At 33.7% G+C, this 25675-nt stretch overlaps 1 protein-coding gene across 1 annotated transcript in view; it reads right to left on the bottom strand.

Moving 5' to 3' along the window:
• LOC132715766 (germ cell-less protein-like 1) overlaps positions 1 to 25675 on the bottom strand; it is a 35481-nt gene that overhangs the window by 5113 nt on the left and 4693 nt on the right. The window contains exons 2-12 of the mRNA XM_060698831.1: positions 13867 to 13990; positions 13610 to 13706; positions 12886 to 12983; positions 10232 to 10278; positions 9149 to 9280; positions 8704 to 8788; positions 8304 to 8394; positions 7013 to 7147; positions 6358 to 6427; positions 3466 to 3544; positions 548 to 609 (exon numbers count right to left, since the gene is read on the bottom strand). Of these exons, the coding sequence (XP_060554814.1) occupies positions 548 to 609; positions 3466 to 3544; positions 6358 to 6427; positions 7013 to 7147; positions 8304 to 8394; positions 8704 to 8788; positions 9149 to 9280; positions 10232 to 10278; positions 12886 to 12983; positions 13610 to 13706; positions 13867 to 13990 (1020 nt within the window). The remainder of the gene's footprint in view (positions 1 to 547; positions 610 to 3465; positions 3545 to 6357; positions 6428 to 7012; positions 7148 to 8303; positions 8395 to 8703; positions 8789 to 9148; positions 9281 to 10231; positions 10279 to 12885; positions 12984 to 13609; positions 13707 to 13866; positions 13991 to 25675) is intronic.

Here is a 25675-nt window from a genome sequence, read left to right as displayed (position 1 = left end):
TATCTATGTGAAAAATTAAAATTTTATGTTTTTAGGCTGATAAACCTCAGTGGAGTTCCTTTAAGTAACAATGGCACAGAAAAGGTCATATGGCAACTTGGTGGTAAAAACTTTTGTGCATTATAACAGGCAAAAGCAGGCACTGAGTGGAACCAGTATCCAAGGTTATAAAGACATTCTCTGCGCTTAAACTCAGATCTCAAGTATTTGATAGGTCAGAAACTGCCATAAAATGTACAATGACCAATGAAAATCCTGAGATTTGAGACAGAACTCGGAAAAATGTTTTATAACCTCCAGGCCAGGACTTGCTTAGTACAAAGACCATGATGGGATTTTTACCCACAGCAGTGACAGGCAAGTAATTTTTAGTCAGCAACCTTAACCACTTTGCTAGAGATATACATGTGGAATATCTTTGTTGCAATTGCCTACTTTCATACCTACATGTATATTTCATTATGTCAATCATGACTTTCTTCACAGCACTATTTTGGGCAAATGTAAATATTTTTGGTAAGTCATTTTCATTCTAATTAATACTTACCCATTAGTAATAGTAACTAAGAGATCAACACCATAGTTATATCCCACCCATCTCCAACAATACTGAAAACAAAGAGAAAACATGAAACACTGGTCTAAATCAAATTACATTTCTCTATAACTTGTCATATATAATAGTCATTACACGCTTTCTGATAATTATGAAGATAGCAAAAGCAGGATTTCTCTTGTTTTAAAGTCAAAACATAAAATTCTTTAAAAGATTTTTATACCTATTATCATAAAAACCAGTCATTCAAGTATTTGTTCACTTAATCAGGCGCAAAATTCTTATAAGAAACAAGAGGGCCATGATGGCCCTATATTGCTCACCTGACTTATCAAACTCATCCAAACAATTACCTAGACAAGCATTCTGACCAAGTCTTATGACAGGTGAGTCAAAAATGTGACCACTACAATGTTAACAAGGATTATTCATATTTGAGCAGTGCGACCTAGTTTTTTTACCCAGGTGACACATATTCAAACTTGACTTAGAAATCATCAAAACAAACTTTCAGACCAATTTCCAGGATACTTGGATCAAAACAGTAGCAACTAGAGTGTTAACAAGATTTTTCTATTTTTAGCTCCGGTGACCTAGTTTCACATGCGATTTCGAACTCATCCAAGCAATTACCTAGACAAGCATCCTGACCAAGTTTGATGATAATTGAGTCGAAAATGTGACAACTAGAATGTTAACAAGGTTTTTCCATATTTGGGCGGTGTGACCTAGTTTTTCATCCAAGATGACCCATGTTTGATCTTGACTTAGAAATCATCAAAACAAACTTTCAGACCAATTAACAGAATATTTGGATCACAACAGTAGCCACTAGAGTGTTAACAAAATTTTTCAATTTTTAGCTCCTGTGACCTAGTTTTTCATCCGAGATGTCCCATGTTCGATTTATTCCCAGCAATGACCTAGACAAGTTTCCTGACCAAGTTTGATGACAATTGAATCAAAATTGTGACCACTAGAGTGTTAACAAGGTTTTTCTATTTTTAGCTCCGGTGACCTACTTTTTCATCCAAGATGACCCATGTTCGAACTCATCCAAGCTATCACCTAGACAAGCATCTTGATCAAGTTTGATGATGATTGATGCAAAAATGTGACCACTAGAGTGTTAACAATGTTTTTCTATTTTTAGCTCCGGTGACCTACTTTTTCATCAGAGATGACCCATGTTCGAACTCATCCAAGCAATTGACTAGACAAGCAATCTGACCAAGTTTGATGAAGATTGGTTCAAAAATGTGACCACTAGAGTGTTCACAAGGTTTTTCTATTTATAGCTCCTGTGACCTACTTTTTCATCCGAGATGACCCATGTTCAAACTCATCCGAGCTATCACCTAGACAAACATCTTGACAAAGTTTGATGATGATTGATGCAAAAATGTGACCGCTAGAGTGTTAACAAGGTTTTTCTATTTTTAGCTCCGGTGACCTACTTTTTCATCCGAGATGACCCATGTTCGAACTCATCCGAGCTATCACCTAGACAAACATCTTGACAAAGTTTGATGATGACTGATGCAAAAATGTGACCGCTAGAGTGTTAACAAGGTTTTTCTATTTTTAGCTCCGGTGACCTACTTTTTCATCCGAGATGACCCATGTTCGAACTCATCCGAGCTATCACCTAGACAAGCATCTTGACCAAGTTTGATGATGATTGATGCAAAAATGTGACCGCTAGAGTGTTAACAAGGTTTTTCTCTTTTTTAGCTCCGGTGACCTACTTTTTCATCCGAGATGACCCATGTTCGAACTCATCCAAGCTATCAACTAGATAAGCATCCTGACCAAGTTTGATGATGATTGATGCAAAAATGTGACCGCTAGAGTGTTAACAAGGTTTTTCTATTTATAGCTCCTGTGACCTAGTTTTTCATCAGAGATGACCCATGTTCGAACTCATCCAAGCAATTGACTAGACAAGCAATCTGACCAAGTTTGATGAAGATTGGTTAAAAAATGTGACCACTAGAGTGTTCACAAGGTTTTTCTATTTATAGCTCCTGTGACCTACTTTTTCATCCGAGATGACCCATGTTCGAACTCATCCGAGCTATCACCTAGACAAACATCCTGACCAAGTTTGATGATGATTGGGTCAAAAATGTGACCTCTAGAGTGTTCACAAGGTTTTTCTATTTTTAGCTCTTGTGACCTGGTTTTTCATCCGAGATGAGCCATGTTCGAACTCATCCGAGCTTTCAACTAGATAAGCATCCTGACCAAGTTTGATGGTGATTGAGGCAAAAATGAGACCGCTAGAGTGTTCACAAGCAATTGTGGACGTACGACGGACATTCACCGATCCTAAAAGCTCACCCTGAGCAAGCTCAGGTGAGCTAAAAAAAAGGAACAATATAACCAGCTTGTTCACAAAAACCATACCATTGATCTTCGACTCTTCTTGGAGCTTGAACATAAAAAAAATAGGTCTTATCTCCGTAAAATAATATCTCAGAGTTATGGGACCTTTGCCCATCATGTAAGCTATTGACAGAGAACAAGTGTGCAAAAACTTTACCCATTCCTTTCATAAGATACCAACTTGCACACAAAAACTTTACCGAACTTAACAAAGTGTGATGTTGTCAGCTTCATACAATAGTTATCTCAATTATTTGAGTAGCAGTTAAAAAACCACACTTTCTCATGTGATAAGTATGAGGAAGAATCATGATAATGAATATATATATATATAATATATGATCAGGATCCATGCTGTTCGCTTACCAACTCTATTACAAGAAGAGGAACTGATAGCGAACAGCATGGACCCTGATCAGACTGCGCGGATGCGCAGGCTGGTCTGATTCCATGCTGGTCGCAAACGCACTAAGTTGGTTTTGTCATGACGCGGCTCATATGTAATGAATATAAGCACTCACATCATCATTTTTGAGCAGAACTCTCCCACATCTAATACAGCTATTATTGAACACAGCCTCATCTATGCTCAGTTCAGGTCTGAAATTAACTAGAACTGCCACTATCATGGCGTGAATACCCCCGCATACCACTTTGTCAGAATCAACAGTGGCCATTTAGAGCTCAAGGACAACCTCCCTGCCAAATCTGAGGTTACTAAGCCAGTGCATTGCTAAGTTTTGTCAAGGTCCCTGTGATCTTGCCCTTTGACCCAGTGACTTCAAAATCAATAGGGGTCACCTTATAGTCATGATCAACATCCATACCAAATATGAAGACTGTGGGTCAAAGGAATGTTAAATTAATGGGTGTACAAACTTTTTGAAGTCAAAGTCCCTATGACCTTGACCTTTGATCCAGTGACCTCAAAATCAAAAGGGGTCATCTACTAATCATGATCAACATCCATGCCAAATATGAAGACTGTGGGTCAAAGGAATCTAAAGTTATTGGGCAGACAAACTTTTTGAAGTCAAAGTCCCTGTGACCTTGACCTTTGACCTGGTGACCTCAAAATCAATAGGGGTCATCTACTAATCATGACTAACCTCCATGCCAAATATGAAGACTATGGGTCAAAGGAATCTTAAGTTATTGGGCGGACAAGCTTTTTGAAGTCAAGGCCCCTGTGACCTTGACCTTTGACCTCAAAATCAATAGGGGTCATCTACTAATCATGACTAACCTCCATGCCAAATATGACGACTGTAGGTCAAAGGAATCTTAAGTTATTGGGCGGACAAGCTTTTTGAAGTCAAGGCCCCTGTGACCTTGACCTTTGACCTAGTGACCTCAAAATCAATAGGGGTCATCTACTAATCATGACTAACCTCCATGCCAAATATGAAGACTATGGGTCAAAGGAATCTTAAGTAATTGGGCGGACAAGCTTTTTGAAGTCAAGGCCCCTGTGACCTTGACCTTTGACCTCAAAATCAATAGGGGTCATCTACTAATCATGACTAACCTCCATGCCAAATATGACGACTGTAGGTCAAAGGAATCTTAAGTTATTGGGCGGACAAGCTTTTTGAAGTCAAGGCCCCTGTGACCTTGACCTTTGACCTGGTGACCTCAAAATCAATAGGGGTCATCTACTAATCATGACTAACCTCCATGCCAAATATGAAGACTGTAGGTCAAAGGAATCTTAAGTTATTGGGCGGACAAGCTTTTTGAAGTCAAGGCCCCTGTGACCTTGACCTTTGACCTGGTGACCTCAAAATCAATAGTGGTCATCTACTAATCATGACTAACCTCCATGCCAAATATGAAGACTGTAGGTCAAAGGAATCTTAAGTTATTGGGCGGACAAGCTTTTTGAAGTCAAGGCCCCTGTGACCTTGACCTTTGACCTGGTGACCTCAAAATCAATAGGGGTCATCTACTAATCATGACTAACCTCCATGCCAAATATGAAGACTGTAGGTCAAAGGAATCTTAAGTTATTGGGCCAACAAGCTTTTTGAAGTCAAGGCCCCTGTGACCTTGACCTTTGACCTGGTGACCTCAAAATCAATAGGGGTCATCTACTAATCATGACTAACCTCCATGCCAAATATGAAGACTGTAGGTCAAAGGAATCTTAAGTTATTGGACGGACAAGCTTTTTGAAGTCAAGGCCCCTGTGACCTTGACCTTTGACCTGGTGACCTCAAAATCAATAGGGGTCATCTACTAATCATGACTAACCTCCATGCCAAATATGAAGACTGTAGGTCAAAGGAATCTAAAGTTATTGGGCGGACAAGCTTTTTGAAGTCAAGGCCCCTGTGACCTTGACCTTTGACCTGGTGACCTCAAAATCAATAGGGGTCATCTACTAATCATGACTAACCTCCATGCAAAATATGAAGACTGTAGGTCAAAGGAATCTTAAGTTATTGGGCGGACAAGCTTTTTGAAGTCAAGGCCCCTGTGACCTTGACCTTTGACCTAGTGACCTCAAAATCAATAGGGGTCATCTACTAATCATGACTAACCTCCATGCCAAATATGAAGACTAAGGGTCAAAGGAATCTTAAGTTATTGGGCGGACAAGAAAAAACCGACGGACAGCCGGACGGCCGGATGGCCGGACAAGCTGATTCCAGTATACCCCCCTTACAACTTTGTTGTGAGGGGGTATAATTACAAGATTTATAAGATAAAACTGTCCATCACAACATTTCATCTATATTAATTTTATAAAGTGCTGAATATTCAATAAGTAGTTTACTAATTATCAATTGATTGACAGGCACCTCCTGAATTTCCAATATCAATCTTTTATCAAACAACTTTATCGAAATTTGACTTATTTAAAGGTGACTGGTCACAACTATATACCAGCCCTAAAGACTATGACATTTTCTATCAGTCTATGACTCAGCTGTATTTTTTTGGTTAATTAGTAAACTAAATGTTAAGCACTTTAATGCCTTGTTAACTAACAAAATTTTAACATAGCTCTGAACATGTCAAATTTTGACATTTCTTTAGCTAATGAAAATGTTAAAATTTAACAACAGCTAAGTTAATTTGTCGTTAAAGTTAACAAAAGTTTTGAACAACTGGGCCAATGCTACTTTTTTATCTCAGTTTTCTACTAACTTTATCTGAAAGATCATGTAAATCAAAGGTGGTAGATAGTGAAAAGAGTTTGATAAATTTTATCAACATATTACATATGCAGAAAAAATATAGCAACATGTACATCTAGAACCTAAGATCACAAATCCTCCCTCATGAGGCATGATCTAACATTAATGGAATTGCAAACTTTTTTTCCCTATGATAACAAAGAAAACTGTTCTAAGAAAGAAACAGGCAAGCTGTTAGAGATGTATTATAAGTGATGTAAAATTAATTACCCCTTGTCTAAGCCTTGTTCTACAGACAGCATTCTCTTCCATCCATACAGGAACATAGGATTTAAACAACCTGACGTGTACAAAAAAAGATAGATATAAGGTTTAATTGTCAGCAATCAGAACCATTTGGCCAATTCTTTGGCTCAATGGTCTACAGTGATGTATTAATTTGCTCATAAGCCAGTGGTGATGAATTCGAATCCCACATACCATATACAGGAACATTTACATCTTGTTGTCAAACATTTGAAGTATTCATGAGAATCAATCTCATTAAAATCATATCCTAACTGTCGCTTCACTACCCTACGCTTCGTAGCGAAGAGTAACGGAGCAAAAACGATGATCTGATTTTAATGAGATTGTCATGAGAATGTACATCAGAAAATAATGATTGACCAATAAAAAACTATATTGAGCCAATTTAAATGGGGAAACAATACATGTACATTGTGAATACAAAAAAGTTCATACAACTAATTCAAATTACCCTCTAAAAGACTTTAAGCCATTTGATGAACAAAAGTACAATACAAGTCTTCAATATCAGACTAATAAAACTGAGAAGACAACAGCAAAAGTTGTATGGAAGTCTGGCTCAATACTAGAGATATGTGCCTGAAATTGTTGGCACTAATGGGAAACTTTAACTTACCAACAGGTAATAATTTATCATTCTCCAGCATCTTTATAGATGTTATATCATTGACTACATGGTACCATCTTATTGCAGCAAACACCTGAAAATACTTCCTTCCTTCATCTCTCTCTAGATAACATTCTGACTTTCCTGTAATGCAAAATATTTGTTAAATAGAAGTTAAATACTTGGGGGAGATAGAGGATATTGAATTAGTTAAGGTTCAATACTTAATTTATTGAACAAGTTGAATAAAATTATATTTTGCGAGTCTCTGGTGTGCAAAATATTATTTTATTCAACAAGTTCAATAAATTCTATAATGAACCTACACAAATATAATATACTATTTATCACATTCCCCAAATAAAGACTGTTATAAAGTGCAAAAGAATCATTTTTCATCGACGTGCCTATTGTGTGACGCTTACATTTAGCTGTTTGTAAAACACAAATGACATCACATCAAAATATATATGCACGGCAGTGCAATACAATTTATACAGAGTCCCAAAATCTAAACAGGTATGTGATAAAATTGTGTTTGTGTAAAGTTACTGTAGCTCATGTTAAATGTAAGGTGTGATATTTAAGTTAATACATTAGTACAAGTTTGAATCACACATGGATTGAAAGTATACATCAGTCAGTCATTTAATATGTTAATTAACAAAACTACTGTGACTTATTGTAACACAGTATTGAGTTAGTAAGCCCAAACATCAATACAGAAGTTATAAATTTATGACCTCCTTTCACATTGGCTACATTAGTTAAAGTTATAAAAATTATATTTCTATAAAAAATCAATCAAATTGAAAACTGTCTGTCAAATTTAATGATATAATTAGAAGTAGCCTGGAGTGAATATATGTAACATCTTCTATCAGCTATAGTGTTATATATACAGGATATTGAATGAGTGTAAGTATAATTCTGAATTTATTGAATGAGTAGCAAAAAATTTATATTATCCTAGCCTCACATACCAAAAATAAAGATCGTTTGAAGTGAAAAAGAGCAAAGATCGTTTGAATCAATGAAAAAGAGCTATTTTTCAATGGCCCACTAATATTTAGCGTGTCTTAACTCTACATTTACATAATGAAAATACGTCACATTAAAATATATGCACGGCCATGCAATACTATTTTTACAGAGTCGCAAAATGTGATAAATATTTTATATTTAACCACTGACAACAAATATCTATATTTAAAATGATCTATAAAAAAAGTCAATAATATATCAATAAATCAGTAAGATATGCTTTTGTTTTTAATATAAAACAATGCATTATCTTTACCTTTCATTTCTTTTTTAAAGAAAGCATCAGCATCTTTAAGCAAGTTTTTAGTTTCCCCACACCAGTCCTGATTTTGACACAAAAATATCCACTGAAAACAATATCATAATTATGTGACATCAATAAGTCAACAACGATACTCTTATCTTAAACATGGCAATATTATCTTAATATGAGATTCTGAATGTTCAATTTACACAATTGTTTAAATTAAATTAAAAGAACTGCAATCAATGCTGATATAACAATATATGAAGGTAATCTGTAAATATTTCTGTAATAAAGTAAATATTCAAATAGCCAATGAAACAATATATGGTGAAAATAGTTTGCACTGGAGAATAATATGATTTTAATGTATTAGATATTTGGTTACTTAAATTATCAAAGATAAAGAAACCTTTTTCAGTAGAGTGTAGATATCAATTTCCACCTGCATCACATACAGTTGAGAACAAGATATAATTTCTGTCATCAGCTCTACTCTGTAAAGAATCCAGTCACAATTAAAATAAGTATTCCAGAAAAATGGAGTGAGCCAGGATCTGAAATTTTGCGACCAAGTATTGGTCTAGATCTGCAACAAATGGAACATTAATCTTAAAAAAAAACTAGTTCCAGTCCTGTCCCGTAAAAAAAACCTCAGTGGAGTCCCTTTAAACTAGTTTTTGTGCTTGATATGTTTATCCCTTAATATTGATTTGTTTGGTATAACAAAAAAAAATATCACACTCATCTCAAGGATAAGGTCAACCAAGGCGTTGATATCACTTGTCTTGGGTGAACATTCTGTTCTATCACCCTCACATGTATGTTACATTTATATACTACTGCAAGAATCTTACCCAATATCCCTGATAAATGTAATACTATCAGTGGTCAAAATGTTTCTTGTGAGCCAGTTCAGACATCGGACCCGTAAATCCTCTAAACCATATGTCTGACAAGTTGTATAATACACACATACTGTACAGGAACTGGGAAATAAAAATAACATGAAAATATTTAAATACTTGTTTTATCAATTCATGACAATTTGTTGTTTTTTTTATAGAATTTTATTTAGAAAACAATTCATCAAAGATTTAAAATATATAATTATATGTTTTTTGAAATTCTATGTTTCACTGATCTCATTTGATGAAAGTCACTTTTACATGTTTTAAGAATGATCAACACAAGAACACACATTTAATTTGATAAGCTTAATTTTACATTCAGGTAGAATGCGACACTTTGCAAACTTTTGAGTTTTTGATTCTGTTAATTTTATTCCAATAGTTTCAGCCAATTTTTGTACACATGACGTCAAAGTTGACCATCAAAGCCAGTTTTTTAACATGACGTTGTTGCGTATCCTTGGCAACTATTACGGGTATCACAATGCCATTGGCGGACAAAATACCTTAAATCCTACAGCATCCAAAGGAAATTATTTTTTATTCTATTGGAATAAGATTAACAGAATCAAATCAGAAAAATGGTCAACTTTCTGCATGCCAATTTTTAAGACGCTACTCGAAAGTTCGCAAAGTGTCGCGTTCTACCTTAAGTGTCCCCTAATGTTCCCCTAGATTTCATGTCGATGAGACAGCAGTCTGGTATAAGTGTGCATATCAGCAACCACAACACTGTTGCCAACAGAGGGACGTTGTAGCTGTGTGGTTTAGGTCTTTGACTTCAAACAACTTGCCCTTCACCCCTGATGGTTTGAGTCTTGCTAGGGACTTAGGATTCTTTCATGTGGGGATGAAATCAATCTAGCTCTTGTAATGTCAGTAGTTCTATCAAAGTGCCTGCTTATGCCTTTTAAAAATTACTGCACAGAGTGGCACCCGAGAAGGAAATCATGAGCTTTCATAGGTCACTACAATGACTTTCCTCTGTTAGAAAATATAAAATAATGAATTCAAGCTGAATATTTATACCTTAATGTTTCTTTCATCATTATACAACATTGCTGTATCAAACAATCCTGAAACAAAAACTACATTTATTATAACTAATTGGTACAGGTTAATAGTCATCTTGACACACTATTGAAAATGTCCCTATCAAAATCTTGTTTTTTTCCTCTAAAATTCTATCATACAATCAATGTTCATATACTTGCTGCCTATACCACTTATTTCAGGCATATATTAATATTATATACAATATTAACAAGAGCCATGTCAACATGGCCATCCCGCGCCGAATGTGTTTGCTCATTGGAAGAACGTATATGTAGTACAGCAGAATAATTCCATTTTAAGAGGTCTTTTGGTAATGAAAACTGATGGCTATAGTGATTACAGATTTGAAACCTATGTGAATACTGATGGCTGAAAATAACAAAGGGCAATAACTGAAAAATAATGCAGGGTAGGTTATCATTCTTGTGTGCTGCATCCCTCCTCAGTAAAATCTATCCACCTATGAAGTTTCAAGTTGATACCTCAAATACTTTTTGAGAAAAAAATTGAATTGAAAAATAAAGTATGAAAAATAACAAAGGGCAATAACTCTAAAATCATAAAAGGTAGAGTTATCATTCTTGTGCTCTGCACACCTCCTGAGTTAGATCTATGCACCTATGAAGTTTCATAATGATATCTCAAAGGCCTTTTGAGTTATGCTCTGGACAAAAATTAATTTTGAAAAATAAAAAAGGGCAATAACTAAACAATTATGCAGGGTAGAGTTATCATTCTTGTGCACTGCACTCTTCCTCAATGAGATCCATCCACCTATGAAGTTTCAAGTTGATACCTCAAATACTTTTTGAGATTTGCTCTGGACAAAATAGTATGAAAAAGAACAAAGGGCAATAACTCAAAAATTGTACAGGGAAGAGTTATCATTCTTGTGCACAGCATTCCTCCTCAATAAAATCTATCCACCTATGACATTTCATGTTGACATCTCAAACACTTTTGAGTTATGCTCCACTCGGGTGAAAAATTAGGTATGAAAAGTAACGAAAGGGCAATAACTCTAAAATTATGAAAGGTAGAGTTATCATTCTTGTGCATTGCACACCTCCTGAGTGAGATCTATGCACCTATGAAGTTTCAATTTGATATCTCAAAGGCTTTTTGAGTTATGCTCTGGACAAAAATTAATTTTGAAAAATAACAAAGGGCAATAACTGAAAAATTATACAGGGTAGAGTTATCATTCTTGTGCACTGCACTCCTCCTCAATGAGATCCATCCACCTATGAAGTTTCAAGCTGATTCCTCAAATACTTTTTGAGATAAGCTCTGGACAAAATAGCATGAAAAAGAACAAAGGGCAATAACTAAAAAATTGTATAGGGAAGAGTTATCATTCTTGTGCACAACATTCCTCCTCAATAAGATCTATCCACCTATGACATTTCATGTTGATATGTCAAACACTTTTTGAGTTATGCTCCACTCAGGTGAAAAATTAAGTATGAAAAATAACAAAGGGCAATAACTCAAAAATTATGAAAGGTAGAGTTATCATTCTTGTGCACTGCACACCTCCTGAGTGAGATCTATGCACCTATGAAGTTTCATGGCTTTTGGAGTTATGCTCTGGACAAAAATCAATTTTGAAAAATAACATAGGGCAATAACTAAAAAATTATGCAGGGTAGAGTTATCATTCTTGTGCACTGCACTCCTCCTCAATGAGGTCTATCCACCTATGAAGTTTCAAGTTGATTACTCAAATACTTTTAGAGATATGCTCTGGACAAAAATGTCGGACGGAAGGACGGACAGACGGACGGAGACTATTTCTATATCCCCCACCGCCTTTTCGGCGGGGGATAATAACAAGAGCTGTCAGTAGAACCTGGTGCTTAAATATTCTCAGTGCTAGTCAGATGGTAAAATAAGAGCCTGGATATTGTATCTTTGAGAGTCAGGAATTATTTTAAGTTCACAAACAGTCATAATTTAGTCACAATGTTTGTGATATTTTGGGCCTTGGATAGGAACCTCCAATTATGATCCTGAAGATATATTAAGCTTCAGTGGTTTTGAAGATTTATGATGCTTTCAAAACTTAATCAAGAATTTGCTATGTTCACAAAGGGTCATGTGGTAGATAAAAGCCTTTAAATGTCTATGATTACAAAAACATGTGTGAAGTTGTTTTTGTTTTTTTTGAACATGTTTTTTGTGGGTGATGAAATATGCAGTTGTGCAAAAAGTTGCACCTAAAACCACTGTTATGTTGGCACCAGAGTGAGTGGGGTAGCCCCACCATTCTTGGAATAGTCAAGCTTTAAACAAATTAAAAGTATCTTCATAATTCCAACAATGATTCAAACAACTTGACTGTGTACATCACATAAATTATTCTACATTGATTTTATATACAAGAAACTTATTATATATTTAACTTAATATAAGCAATTACTTTTTTGCTGTGTTTCTAATACATTACCATAATATCAAAGTATAATCAATTCAACTTAAATTAATCTTTAATTCTTACCAAAATCATGTGAAACAAAATAATAACAGAAGTTTATACAGATATCAATTTCACATCATACTATAAAATATATTAGTATTCACAGTAGCATATGTGTGTTACAACATAAAACAATCAATGTACCTACCAGTTGAAACAAAGTGGATGCTGCTAAAACACTGACTATCTGTACTGGCTTCAGAAACACATCATCTTTGTATAGAGATCCAAATGCTATTTTCAGAGCTGAATAATACAAATGTATCATATCAATATAATTATAAATTGAAATTTCCACATTACCTTTCTAAGAAATAATGATCATTATTATAAAGTATCTGGTGATTTGTATTATTTCACATAAAAAATTATTTGCCATGGAAACATCTTGGCAACACCTATGTATTTAATGAAACAAGTAAGTCATGTAATACTTACAAAAAATATGCAACAAACTCTGGTTACCATTACTACATTATCTGTTATTCAACTTGACCTATTCACACATTGATGCATGTACATACTGATTCATGCAATAAGCAACTTCCAACAATGTGCACTTTAATATGCCAAAAGATTCCATAAAAAAAATTTCTTTAATATTTCAAACTTAAAACCTTAACCTGCTGAATTTTTAAACAGACATGTCTAGCTATCATTGCTGAACTTGTCAATTGTCAATTTTGGGTATATCAAGATGAAAATTTAAAACTGATCAGCCAACAGTATAGAGCCTGGAGGGTCTGCAGTGAAACGCATCATTCTGTTGGCAAAAGGCTAATTAATTACTTTCAGGCCCTGCAGAGTCAGGGTTATATTAACAGTTAATAAAGTTATTAAGCATTCAGAGTGCAAAAACAATTATACCATACCTTCTTCAGTGATATTTTCATCAAGTATATCAATATTTATTGTGTTCATATCTGACTCTATCCATGAACCACTGAACATACTGAGAAAATATGGTGACTGAAAAAAGAGAACTATATAATATCATATGAATAAACAGTTAAAAATCAAATTCTGGTAAAATTGAAAATAGTTGACTCATATTGACTATGTATTTACAATTAAATTTTATTATCAATTATCATTATTTATTAATGATATTTAAGTTAATTACTGATACCTGTTTGAGGTAGAGTTTATGTAACTTCCAGTCACGACCAAGAGCATGTATAGTAATGTCACTGTCTTCTCCTTCAAGGAACAATGTCTGATATATGTATTTTGATGTGGACTGCAGGCGTTTCCTGAAAACAGATTAATATATTGTCATAATACAATGTAGCTACAAAAGATCACAAATATAAAATTATATTGGAAAAATATGCATGTAAAATTACTGGCCATATGAAAGTCAAGTGGAATGTCCTTGAGTTGTGAAGCTTGCATTTAGGAATGGAATGTAGTGGACATATGCCTTTTAGAATGAAAGTAGAAAGAGAATATAGCCAAAAAAACTTGATTCATGACCTCTTAATTAGGAGTTCAATGCTTTCCCCCCTGTAATCATGTAAAAAATCAAGACAGCATTTAATTAAGTACAGTGAAATCATTTACATATTATGTAGGTTCAAGGGCATAAAATCTCTTGCTTTGTCAGCAAAAAGCAATTTCATGGGGTCGTAAATCCATGGTGTTCAGTTGCCAAGGAAAAAATATATGGACTTAATTTGTGGTTTTCAAGTTTCAGTAAAATAATTAATATTCAGCATTTGTGCTACTTAATTGTCAATTTGATGACAGGTGCAGGAAAACATCATCTCTACCTCTCCAAACAACAGAAGGTGCATTCCTTATAATGTTAATTAACTGACAATGCGTCTTCTCAATTGGAAAGCTTCAAGTAAATAACAGTATCAAATATATTTTAAGTCAAATCAATGCAACCAGCGCCCTCGGGTTACACGAAGGGTCTTACTGGCAAAATATATCAAATTGATGTCATATTTATAGGACTATACTACCTCTTTATTTATGAGTTGACTATCTATCTTCCGTAAATGTCAAACCCCTCGCAGGAAGTATACATGTCTGCGCGTCAAAAATCCAAAGAAAGTTAAAAAGAGGATAAAACTAGAACGGACACGGATACCCCCCCTGACAACATATACGGTATAATTATGGTATATAGTGAAAAAATCAACAAAGGGCCATAATTCTATTACATTTGGTCGCAGCAAAAATTCCTTCCTTTACTACCATCTACACATTAAGGTTGTTCATCCCTAGAAGTTTAAGCAAAATCTGCCATCCAGTTTAAGAGGAGTTGCGTTCTTTAAATTTCTACATATGGTAACATAGTATGTATATAGTGAAAAAATTAACAAAAGGGCCATAATTCTGTTAAATTTGGTCGCAGCAAAAATTCCTTCCTTTACTACCATCTACACATTAAGGTTGTTCACCCCTGGAAGTTTAAGCAAAATCTGCCATCCAGTTTAAGAGGAGTTGCGTTCACAAGATTTCGGGACGTAAGGACAGACGGACAAGTGCAACGGTATATGCTCCCCACTTTGTGGGGGCATAAAAATATTAAAAATGTTAAAGGCAGGGGCTGAAAACTAGGGTGAGACATGTTTGATGCAAGCTATGGCTGCACTGAACTGCTCTGGAGTGGGCAACTGCAGGTGGTAGGTGGTTCCAAGAATGAGAATTTATAATAGTCTGAAGTTGCTCTGAATAACCTATAACATAAGGGATGGCCAGGGCGTGGTGTTCGGGAAAGGGATGTCAAATATTCTTCTATGGGGATAGCAACCAGACCATGGTGAATCTTATGGAAAAGGGATAACCTAGCATCTATACGTCTGAGTTCCAGTTTTCGAAGCTTAAGGGAGTGAAGCATGTCAGTGAAGCTAGAGGTCTGATCATAATCTAGCTTAATCCATCGGGCTGCTCTATGGACATTTTCGAATTTTCTATTTGTATTTTGGTGTGGGGAGACCAAGTCAAATATATCAGACTTTACGGGCTTGTTATAGTTTCTGTCGGTCAAGCCCAACGTCTGATATTTATTGCTCATAAAAGCATAGCATCATAAAAAAATTAATAAAAATGTCTATTGCCTTCCCTTTCAAGTTTTATTCAAAAGTTTATCCAATTTTCTTTCAATATCATGCCCAATCATTAAGTTGCAGATTAGCAAAAACTCTCAAACATTGTAGTAATCAATTTAAAATAAAATACAAACATCAATCTATTTTTGTTTATCCGCCATACTGGTTAAGTATAGCGCTTTACAGATTGTTTCCAAATTTTTAAACAGAAAAATATATTCGTACATGGAAGCGATACATGGGCAAATATTTCGTTCAAAATATCAGACTCGTTTTACTTTAAAAGTGAAGTCAAGTAAATTTTATTTACAAGTTGGATACATATAACAATATACCGATTGACACTTTCCGAACTAGCAGACGACAGGCTATTCTTATCAGTAGAATTGCCAGTAAAGATAACCGGTTGCATATCTCACTGTATTAAACATATGTAAAATGGTCAGACATGTGGTAGGTTTAACTGTAAATTTAAATACCTTTAACGTCAAACAATGTGTTGAAAAATATATCGAAACAAAACTAAGATCACAAGCTTTTTATTGGTGTAATAAATTTTAAAATCGGATATTAACTCACCTCAAATAAGCGGTTTTAAAACGGCTAAATTTGAATTCTTTTAAATAGCATTTGAGATATGGATTTTAGTATTACTCAAAGATAGGTGAAACAACTCATACTTTTTCAATCGATATTATTATATACCTCAGTTATTTACGTAATTCATATAGAGACTGTCAATGGGTGTATTAACATAAGCTCTGATGAGCTTTTTACTACAAAATGCTTGCATTTGAATTAGCCAAATTTTGATCAGATTTCGTGCACTGTGTGACGGCCATTTGTTTATCCTATGTATAAGGAATTTAATTAAATAAGAGGATTTAATCATGATTTTTCGGATGTGACAGTTTAATTATTTTGTTGAAAGGTATATATATTTTTGACTTTTGTTTATAATTAGGTCAAAATTAATGGCTATTTTTGCCGACTTAAGTGATTTTTTTGTTCTGCCAGATTTTCTTGCGGAATGTGCTTTGAGTTTTTGAGCAATTTCTATATGACGTTGCTTTGCCCAGAAGCAAAAACATCTCATAATCAGTTTGACTCAAAGCACGGATTTATATTACAAGGATCGGACACTTTCGTTTAGCTTAAAGTCCCGTCGCGCGCATGTGCGGAATCGGATAAAGGTGGACAGAATTAGATAGCGGAACGCTCGGAGTGCGAAATATGACAGATTTTCACAAGAGTATGTGGTGTTATTGCAGCTTTGTGAAAAATTATAAACATATGAATGTCTTGATACAGTATTATTTTGTGCAGCTAAAGTATTAATATATGAAAATACGCCAATAGAACGCTGCGACGCTTAGTTAAAAAGTACCTAATTTAAAAAATATTCGCCTATTGTTTAGGCATACTCTCTACACTTTGACGCCCTTTTACGTCAAACATAAATTATTACCGCGATTCAGATTAAGATAATTATTTTTTACATGGTTTAATGGTGGCATTGCAAAAAAATGTTTCTTGATTTAAAGAAATTCATGTTTGAAATGTCTTTATTTCTGTGAATTATTTCCAAATGATTTGTACATTTTTTATTTGATATACCTGTATATCAGTATAAATATAGTATATATTCTACTAATTAGTGTGTAAAATAAATTTTCAGATCATTCTAGACATTCGTTCATATATAGATGAATTCATTACATTGGCAAGGAAGAAACTTTTATTGGCATACTGAACAGCTGTTTTATAATATTATTTTTTTTTAAACAGATTTTTTTCATAGTTATCCTTCACAATTCACGTCAAATGATTTATTTGTCATATGTTTATTTTCATTATTTTTCAAAGAAAGGACTATACAAATTAAGTTGTTTATTTTCAATTTCATTTATAAATGTTAATAAAGAAAATAGATTTCCATTGTATTTATATATATCCGCTTCAGAATCATTTTCTTACCACACATGCCATGGACTGTAGTTAAAGACCGCGCACATACAACATATACATTCAAATTCTATTTGTTTTTGAAGATTCATTGTTGAAATTATCACATGTAACCTGATAATGAAAGTTTGAAAATAAAGTTTTTCAATTATCACTTGTTACTTGGTAATTAACCCCCTTCAAAAGTAATTAAACTTCAAAGAAATTTAAGAGTTGTGTAAAAAATAATCAAAAGTTACTTTTATTTCGCATAATACTGACTCAAACTGTAAAGATTTTTATTGTTTTTTAGCGTTACATTAAAAAATATCAGAAATATCTTTCTACAGGCATTCAAATAAAAAGAATAATTAAAATATACGAGTGAAATAATTAAAATATACAAGTGACATTAAAAAGGCCAGAATCGATACAGCCACACGAGAGTACTTTACTGTTACGATGATTGTCTACTTCACTGCACCGGCATTTGAAAACAGATTTACAAAAAAATAATAATAATGATATAAATGATGAAGAAAATTTAAATATCCTATGAAAATGGCAATACATGTATTGACAATATCAGCAATATCTTGTATTTAAAAAAATGAATAAATTTACTTCACGTGTTGAGCGAATTGTAAAGCCCGCAATACATTTCCCGTAAAACAATTGTGCGTCAATTAATTCGACTACATAACCAAATAAATCTTAAATATTGCATCTTTGATCAACTGTGAATAACTTCCATCGGCTTCTTTTTTCATTAATTTTGAAATTGAATTTATTATGTTACCGTAATAATAAATTTCAAATATCTGCTTTTTATATAAAAAATGTAAATTTACCGCGGATTTCGTCAAGTTAATTTCTTAATCGTCGTTGCGGGCAGATAGTCTGTATTTTTAAAAAATAAATTGGATATTTGAATTAAACAAGCATTTTCCTTGAAAATAAACTTTAAATTTCAAAAATTGGATAATAAATGGAAAAGCTATATGGTATTTTGTAAAGTAGGTATCTGTTGCGAACGGGCATTTTCGCTTAGCGCCGATAAATTATCGATCGATGTACCTTTATCGGGTGCACGACAAGATATTTAAGCATTTATATAGGGTTAACTGGGAATGTCCGATCCCTGTAATATAAATCCGTGCTCAAAGCGACGTCATATTAAACAGTTAAAATAATTATTTTATAGGACTTATAGACTTCGGAAGTTCCATACTCGCGAATTCATTTAGAATGTCAGAAGTTTCACTCCCAAGACGTTTCACTATTGAGATGTTTCACTCCCAAGACGGTTCACACCTAGACGTTTCACTCCCATTTTGTCAATTGTATGGATGTTTCACTCCCAATTTTTAGAGATGTTTACTAGGAAAGTTAACAAATTTTAATTTTATTAATTTCAAACAGTGTAAAAAGGAAATTCAATTTAATTTTTCATTTTGTTGATTTCAATGATATTGTTATTACAAATTATTAATTAGAATATTACTCATTTAATATGGGTTGAGTGATAAGAGGTGTAAATGAAAGACAAATTTCTGAAATATCACTTTTATTATAAGTGTAACAACATGAGAAAATTCTATTTATAGTAAATTAAAAAAAAAAGAATATACATAGAAAGAACTACAAAGACATAAGTATCAGCTTAAATATTGAAATCACTACCAGCAGGTATGTATGTTAATATATGTACCTGCTACCAGTAAAGTAATTAATATTATTCAAATAATAAAAATATCAATATATTAAATATATTGACTATATAATGATTTTTTTTTGACATTTTTCTTACGTTGCACCGGTTAGATGGCGGTTGGTTGGAAAACGTGGTTAAAAAAAAATGACAATTTTAGTGTTTTATAGTCATGACAAAGAACATTTAGATGTTTATCTTAGCGTATAATTAATACGTATGCCGGAAAGTAACAAGAACCGGTTGAACCGGGTGATGCTCCCCGAGAAGGTTCTGGACACAGGAAAGTATAAAAAAAAATGAACAAAGGGCAATAACTCCAAAATTAGACCAGGTTTGTTTAGGTTCTTTAAGCGTTGCAGTTCTATCCAATTATATCTAGCTACCTACAAAGTTTCATGTTGATATCTCTAATAGTTTTAAAGTAATGTCAAGGACAAAAGTCAAAAAGTAAAAATAAACAAAGGGCAATTACTTCAAAATAAGGCAAGGCAGAGTAATGATTTTTAAGCACTGCACTTCCACCCAATGAGACCTATCTATCTACAAAATTTCATGTTGATATCTCTTATAATTTTAGAGTAATGTCCCAGACAAAGTTCAAAGTGTCAAAATGAACAAAGGGCAATAACTCCAAAAGTTAATGGCAAAAGTATACGGTTCTTGAGCACTGCACTTCTACTCAATGAGATCTATCTAACTACAATGTTTCATGTTGATACCTCTTATACTTTTAGAGTTATGCCCAGGACAAATTTCAAAGTGTAAAATAAACAAAGGGGGATAATTCAAAAATTAGGCAAGGCAGAGTTACGGTTCTTGTGCACTGCACACCTACTCAATGAGATCTATCTACCTACAAAATTTCATGTTGATACCTCTTATACTTTTAGAGTGATGTCCCGGACAAAGTTCAAAGTGTAAAATAAACAAAGGGGGATAATTCAAAAATTAGGCAAGGTAGAGTTACGGTTCTTGTGCACTGCACTTCTACTCAATGAGATCTATCTACCTACAAAGTTTCATGTTGATACCTCTTATACTTTTAGAGTTATGTCCCGGACAAATTTCAAAGTGTAAAATAAACAAAGGGGGGTAATTCAAAAATTAGGCAAGGCAGAGTTACGGTTCTTGTGCACTGCACTTCTACTCAATGAGATCTATCTACCTACAAAGTTTCATGTTGATACCTCTTATACTTTTAGAGTTATGTCCCGGACAAAGTTCAAAGTGTAAAATAATCAAAGGGGGATAATTCAAAAATTAGGCAAGGCAGAGTTACGGTTCTTGTGCACTGCACTTCTACTCAATGAGATCTATCTAACTACAAAGTTTCATGTTGATACCTCTTATACTTTTGAGTTATGTCCCGGACAAAGTTCAAAGTGTAAAAATAAACAAAGGGGAATAATTCAAAAATTAGGCAAGGCAGAGTTACAGTTCTTGTGCACTGCACTTCTACTCAATGAGATCTATCTACCTACAAAGTTTCAAGTTGATACCTCTTGTTGTTACAAAGTTATGTCCCGGACAAGAAAAGGGGACGGACGGACGGACAGACGGACGGACGGACGGACAAGGCGGCGACTATATGCTCCCCCGAAATTTTTTCGGGGAGCATAATAAGAAAAAGCGTCGAAGGCGTCGAACTAAGGGATCTACGGGCAGTGAAACAGAAGATACGTCGGTAAAAATGGCGACCGGTGTTGAGGTAATAAATGCCAGCACAATTAAATCTCCATTGCTTACGAAGAAAGGACAACAAACTAGTCATAATGAAACCTGTGTACCAGCTAGCTTGTCTGGAACTGTAACCTCACCAAAAATCACAACCGATGTGTTTTCAGTAAATACAGATGTTCCGAATTCATTCCAGTATAACAGGCCACCTATGGTTCGCTTGCCTGCTTCTCTGACACCTACATATATTAATCCTCCCAAGATTATTACAGATGAGTTGAATGCTAAAATTGACTTTATTTTGAGTAAGGTTTCCAAACTTGATCATATAGAGGCGCAACAAGCAACTATAGTAACCAGGTTGAATACAATAGAATCCAAAATTTACCAGAACACTCAACAAATAAACACTGTCAATATTAAAATACAGGAAGTAGAACTGAGCCAAAGTATGCTGTCTGATAAATATGACTCACTAATTTGTTCCTCAAAAGATAATAATGTGGCAATAGAAGCTATTCAGGGTGAGCTAAAAAAAGTAAATGACATAAATAAAACATTAAAAAAGAAAAATCAAGACCTACAAAGTGACATTACAGATCTGCGTTGTCGTTCCATGAGGGATAATATTGTGATTTTAGGTATATCAGAGCACCCACAATATATACATGATAGTCCTGATTCAGTCTATTCTATGACAACAATTTCTGAAAGTAACAACATGCAATTGGATGCATCCCCCAATGACATGGTCCATACATATACAACTGATGGTCATAGTGCACCTATAGCTGATAGTGACCACTTAATAGGTTCTACAAATCAACAGACAAGGGGTTCATACGCGAGTGCTGCAGCACCAGAAAACTGTATTGCTAAAGTTTACCAATTTTGTGAACAAATTCTCAACATTAAGGATGCAAAGTCGCGTATAAGCATAAATCGTGCTCATCGTATGCCTAACCGACCAGTCACAGGAAAAAAACGTCCAATTGTCATAAACTTTAAGGATACCGAGTCCAAAATGGTTGTGAAAGAGGCTTTAAAACATGTTGACTTGAGAAAAACACCATTTGCTTTGTTTGACCAGCTCCCCCGCGAGGTACAGGAACAAAGGAAGCGACTCATTCCCATCATGGAAGATGCACGTAAAAAAGGTCATAGAGCTTATCTTGTGCGCGAGAAACTATACATTAACAATGTTCTTTACTCCCCAGACTCAGATTAGGACGGGAGAGAAGAGTGTGAACTTTCCGTTATATCATGGAATGTTGAAGGACTTAAAAACTGTCTATCTGATTCTGAATTTGTTAATTTTGTTTGTAACTTTGATTTAATTTTTTGTTGTGAAACTTGGCAAAAGAAATCTGATGAATTTATCTTAGAAGGTTATACATCTATTTGTGTACCTAGAGTTGAAAGTGTATCAATTAATAGGAAAAGTTTCAGAGGGCATGGGGGAATGTCTGTTTATTAAAAATGTCATTCTTAAAGGTGTTTCTATTTTAGAAAAGGATAAACATGGATATTTATGGGTAAAATTAAATAAAGAATTTTTTAGTTTAAGTACGGATATATGTATATGCTTTGCATATATACCTCCAAGTGAATCTGTTTATTTTAAAGCACATGATATTGGTTTTTTTGAACAGCTTGAAATAGGCATTATTAAATATTCTAAGATTGGTAAAATATGCATTATAGGTGATGTAAATGCTAGAACAGCATCTAGGACTGATTCTATTGTACCTTCTTCTGTATTTGATAAATATATTGATACAATCGACAGTCACTATGATGAATGTTCTATTGATATTAAGCAAAGGTACAGTGAAGATGAAATTTGTAATTCTTCAGGTATTAAGTTATTAGATATATGTTGTAGTAGTGACCTTAGAATTGGTAATGGCCGATTAGGTGATGATGAGAATGTAGGACGCTTCACTTTTATGACTAATTAAGGAAAAGGTATAATAGATTATGCAATTTTATCATATTACTTATTTCCCTTTGTCAGTAATTTTGTTGTTCATGATATCTACTCATTCTCTACACATGTACCTATTCAAGTGAATTTTAAGACCATTTTTGTGAGTAATAATGTTAGTACTGGTAACTGTTGTGTAAATAAACTTGTGTGGGATGTTAACAAGGTAAACATATATAAAGAAGCAATGTTAGCTGATACTTCAAAGTTAAATGATATTGTTTCAAGTATTTGTTGTTCTAATATTACAATTGATGAAGGTATAAAAGCTTTTGGGAACATACTGTACAATAATGCATATTCGATTTTTGGTGTGAGAAATATGCAGTTGGTAGTGTAGGGGGTAACAGAAAAAAAGTCTAACCCATGGTTTAATGAGAACTGTCTGCAGGCCAAGCGTGACTTAAATTATGCTAACAAACAATACCGTTTGTCAAGGACACATGAAAATTATTGTGTAGTTATTGGTAAGCGACGTTTTTATAGAAAGATTAAGTGTCGAGCTAAACAATTGTATGTAAGTAAACAGAAAGAGGAGTTGCATTCAGCATCAAAAAGTAATCCGAAAAAGTTTTGGGATCTTGTTCGTAAATTTAGAAAGAAATGTAAAAATACCACTAATATAACTGCGGAGGATTTTTATGATCATTTTAAAGGATTATTTTCTGATACTGATGTATATAATGATCAGGCTATTGAAGATATTCTAAATCAGAATGTAAATAGTTATGTTGATTTTCTAGATTGTGATTTTACAATTGACGAGGTGAATAAAGCTATTGAAAAATTAAAAAGGCAGAAAAGTGCTGGTGAAGACTTATTAATACCAGAAATTTTTATTGACTCAAAACATATCTTATCTCCTATTTTGTGTAAATTGTTTAACTATATATACAATAATGGAATTTACCCTGAATCTTGGACAAAAGGTATATTAGTCCCTGTCCATAAAAAGGGGGATACCGACAATGTAGATAACTATAGAGGTATAATGTTGACTAGTATCTTTTCTAAAATATTTTCTCAATTACTTGATAATCGGGCACGTCTGTTTGTTGAAAATAATGACATTTTAACTGACTTTCAATTTGGTTTTCGACAAAAACGAAGTACTATTGATTGCATTTTTGTTTTACAGTCTTTAATTAACAGGATTACTCAACACGAAAGAAAGAAAATGTACTGTGCATTTGTCGATTTTAAAAAGGCTTTTGACCTTGTTTATAGAAATGGTATCTGGTATAAACTGTTAAGTTATGATTTATCCTCTAAGTTTATAAATATGTTAAAAAGTATGTATAATAATGTTAAGATATGTGTCCGTTCCAATGGTAAATTGACTGAATATTTTGATAGTTACAATGGAGTTAAGCAGGGTGAGACATTATCTCCCCTATTGTTCATATTGTTTATAAATGATATGGAAAAGAGTGTTTTTGATATAAATGCTGATTTAATATCCTTAAACGATTTGCAAGTTTTCATGTTACTTTTTGCTGATGATACAGTTTTATTTTCCTATTCTGTAGTTGGTTTACAAACTTTAATGAACAAATTACATGTTTACTGTATGAAATGGAATATATCTGTAAACAGAAGTAAATCATTTGTTATGATCTGTAAATTAGGTAATAGGCAAGAACATATTGATGTATATTATGATAACACACGTTTAGATGTTGTTAGTAAATTTTGTTATCTAGGTGTAACATTGTCTGCAAATGGTAAATTTTTTGGTGCTCAAAAAGCCCTGTCAGAACAGGCTTTAAAAGCTTTGTTTACATTAAATTCTTTATTTGAAGCTGTACCTCTTGGTATCAGTGAAAAACTCAAGTTATTTGACTCAATGATACTGCCAATATTAAATTATGGTTGTGAGATCTGGGGGTTCCACAAAGCACCAGATATGGAAAAGGTTTATATTAAGTTTTTGAAATCAATTTTAAATGTTAAATACCAGACAACGAATGCAACTGTCTATGGTGAGCTTGGTAAAGTGTCTCTTGATATCTTAAGAAAAGAAAGAATTCTTAAGTATTGGTGTAAGATTGTTAGGTCTCCGGATACATTAATTCATAAATGTTTTATGTATGATAAGCTTAACCTGGTGAAAGATTCATGGGCCCTAAGGGTTAAATCACTGCTAGATGATTTGGGTTTCAGTTATTTATGGAATAATGTATCTGTTACTGACCTACAATTAAGTAAGGTAATAGAATGTCTATATAGTCAATTTTGTCAGAATTTTTTTGGTACTTTAGACACTATGCCTAAACTTACTACATATAAAGTTATAAAAAGATGTTTTGATATTGAAAAATATTTGTTATGTGTTAAGGTGAATAAGCATAGAATAGCATTAACTAGACTACGGTGCTCTGCTCATAAACTTGCAATAGAAGAGGGTCGTTATCGAAACATTAGTAGGATGGAAAGGAAATGTATATTTTGTAACATGAATGTCATAGAAGACGAGTATCATTTTGTACTTGTCTGTCCGCAATATCGTACTATAAGAAATCAGTGTCTCCCAAAATATTATTGCCATTGGCCA

Source organism: Ruditapes philippinarum, unplaced genomic scaffold, assembly GCF_026571515.1.
Source record: "Ruditapes philippinarum isolate M1 unplaced genomic scaffold, ASM2657151v2 ctg947_1_1_1_1, whole genome shotgun sequence".
NCBI classification, from domain to species: domain Eukaryota; kingdom Metazoa; phylum Mollusca; class Bivalvia; order Venerida; family Veneridae; genus Ruditapes; species Ruditapes philippinarum.
The sequence above is the reverse complement of the archived record's forward strand: the minus strand, read 5'-3'. Positions and strand labels throughout refer to the sequence as shown.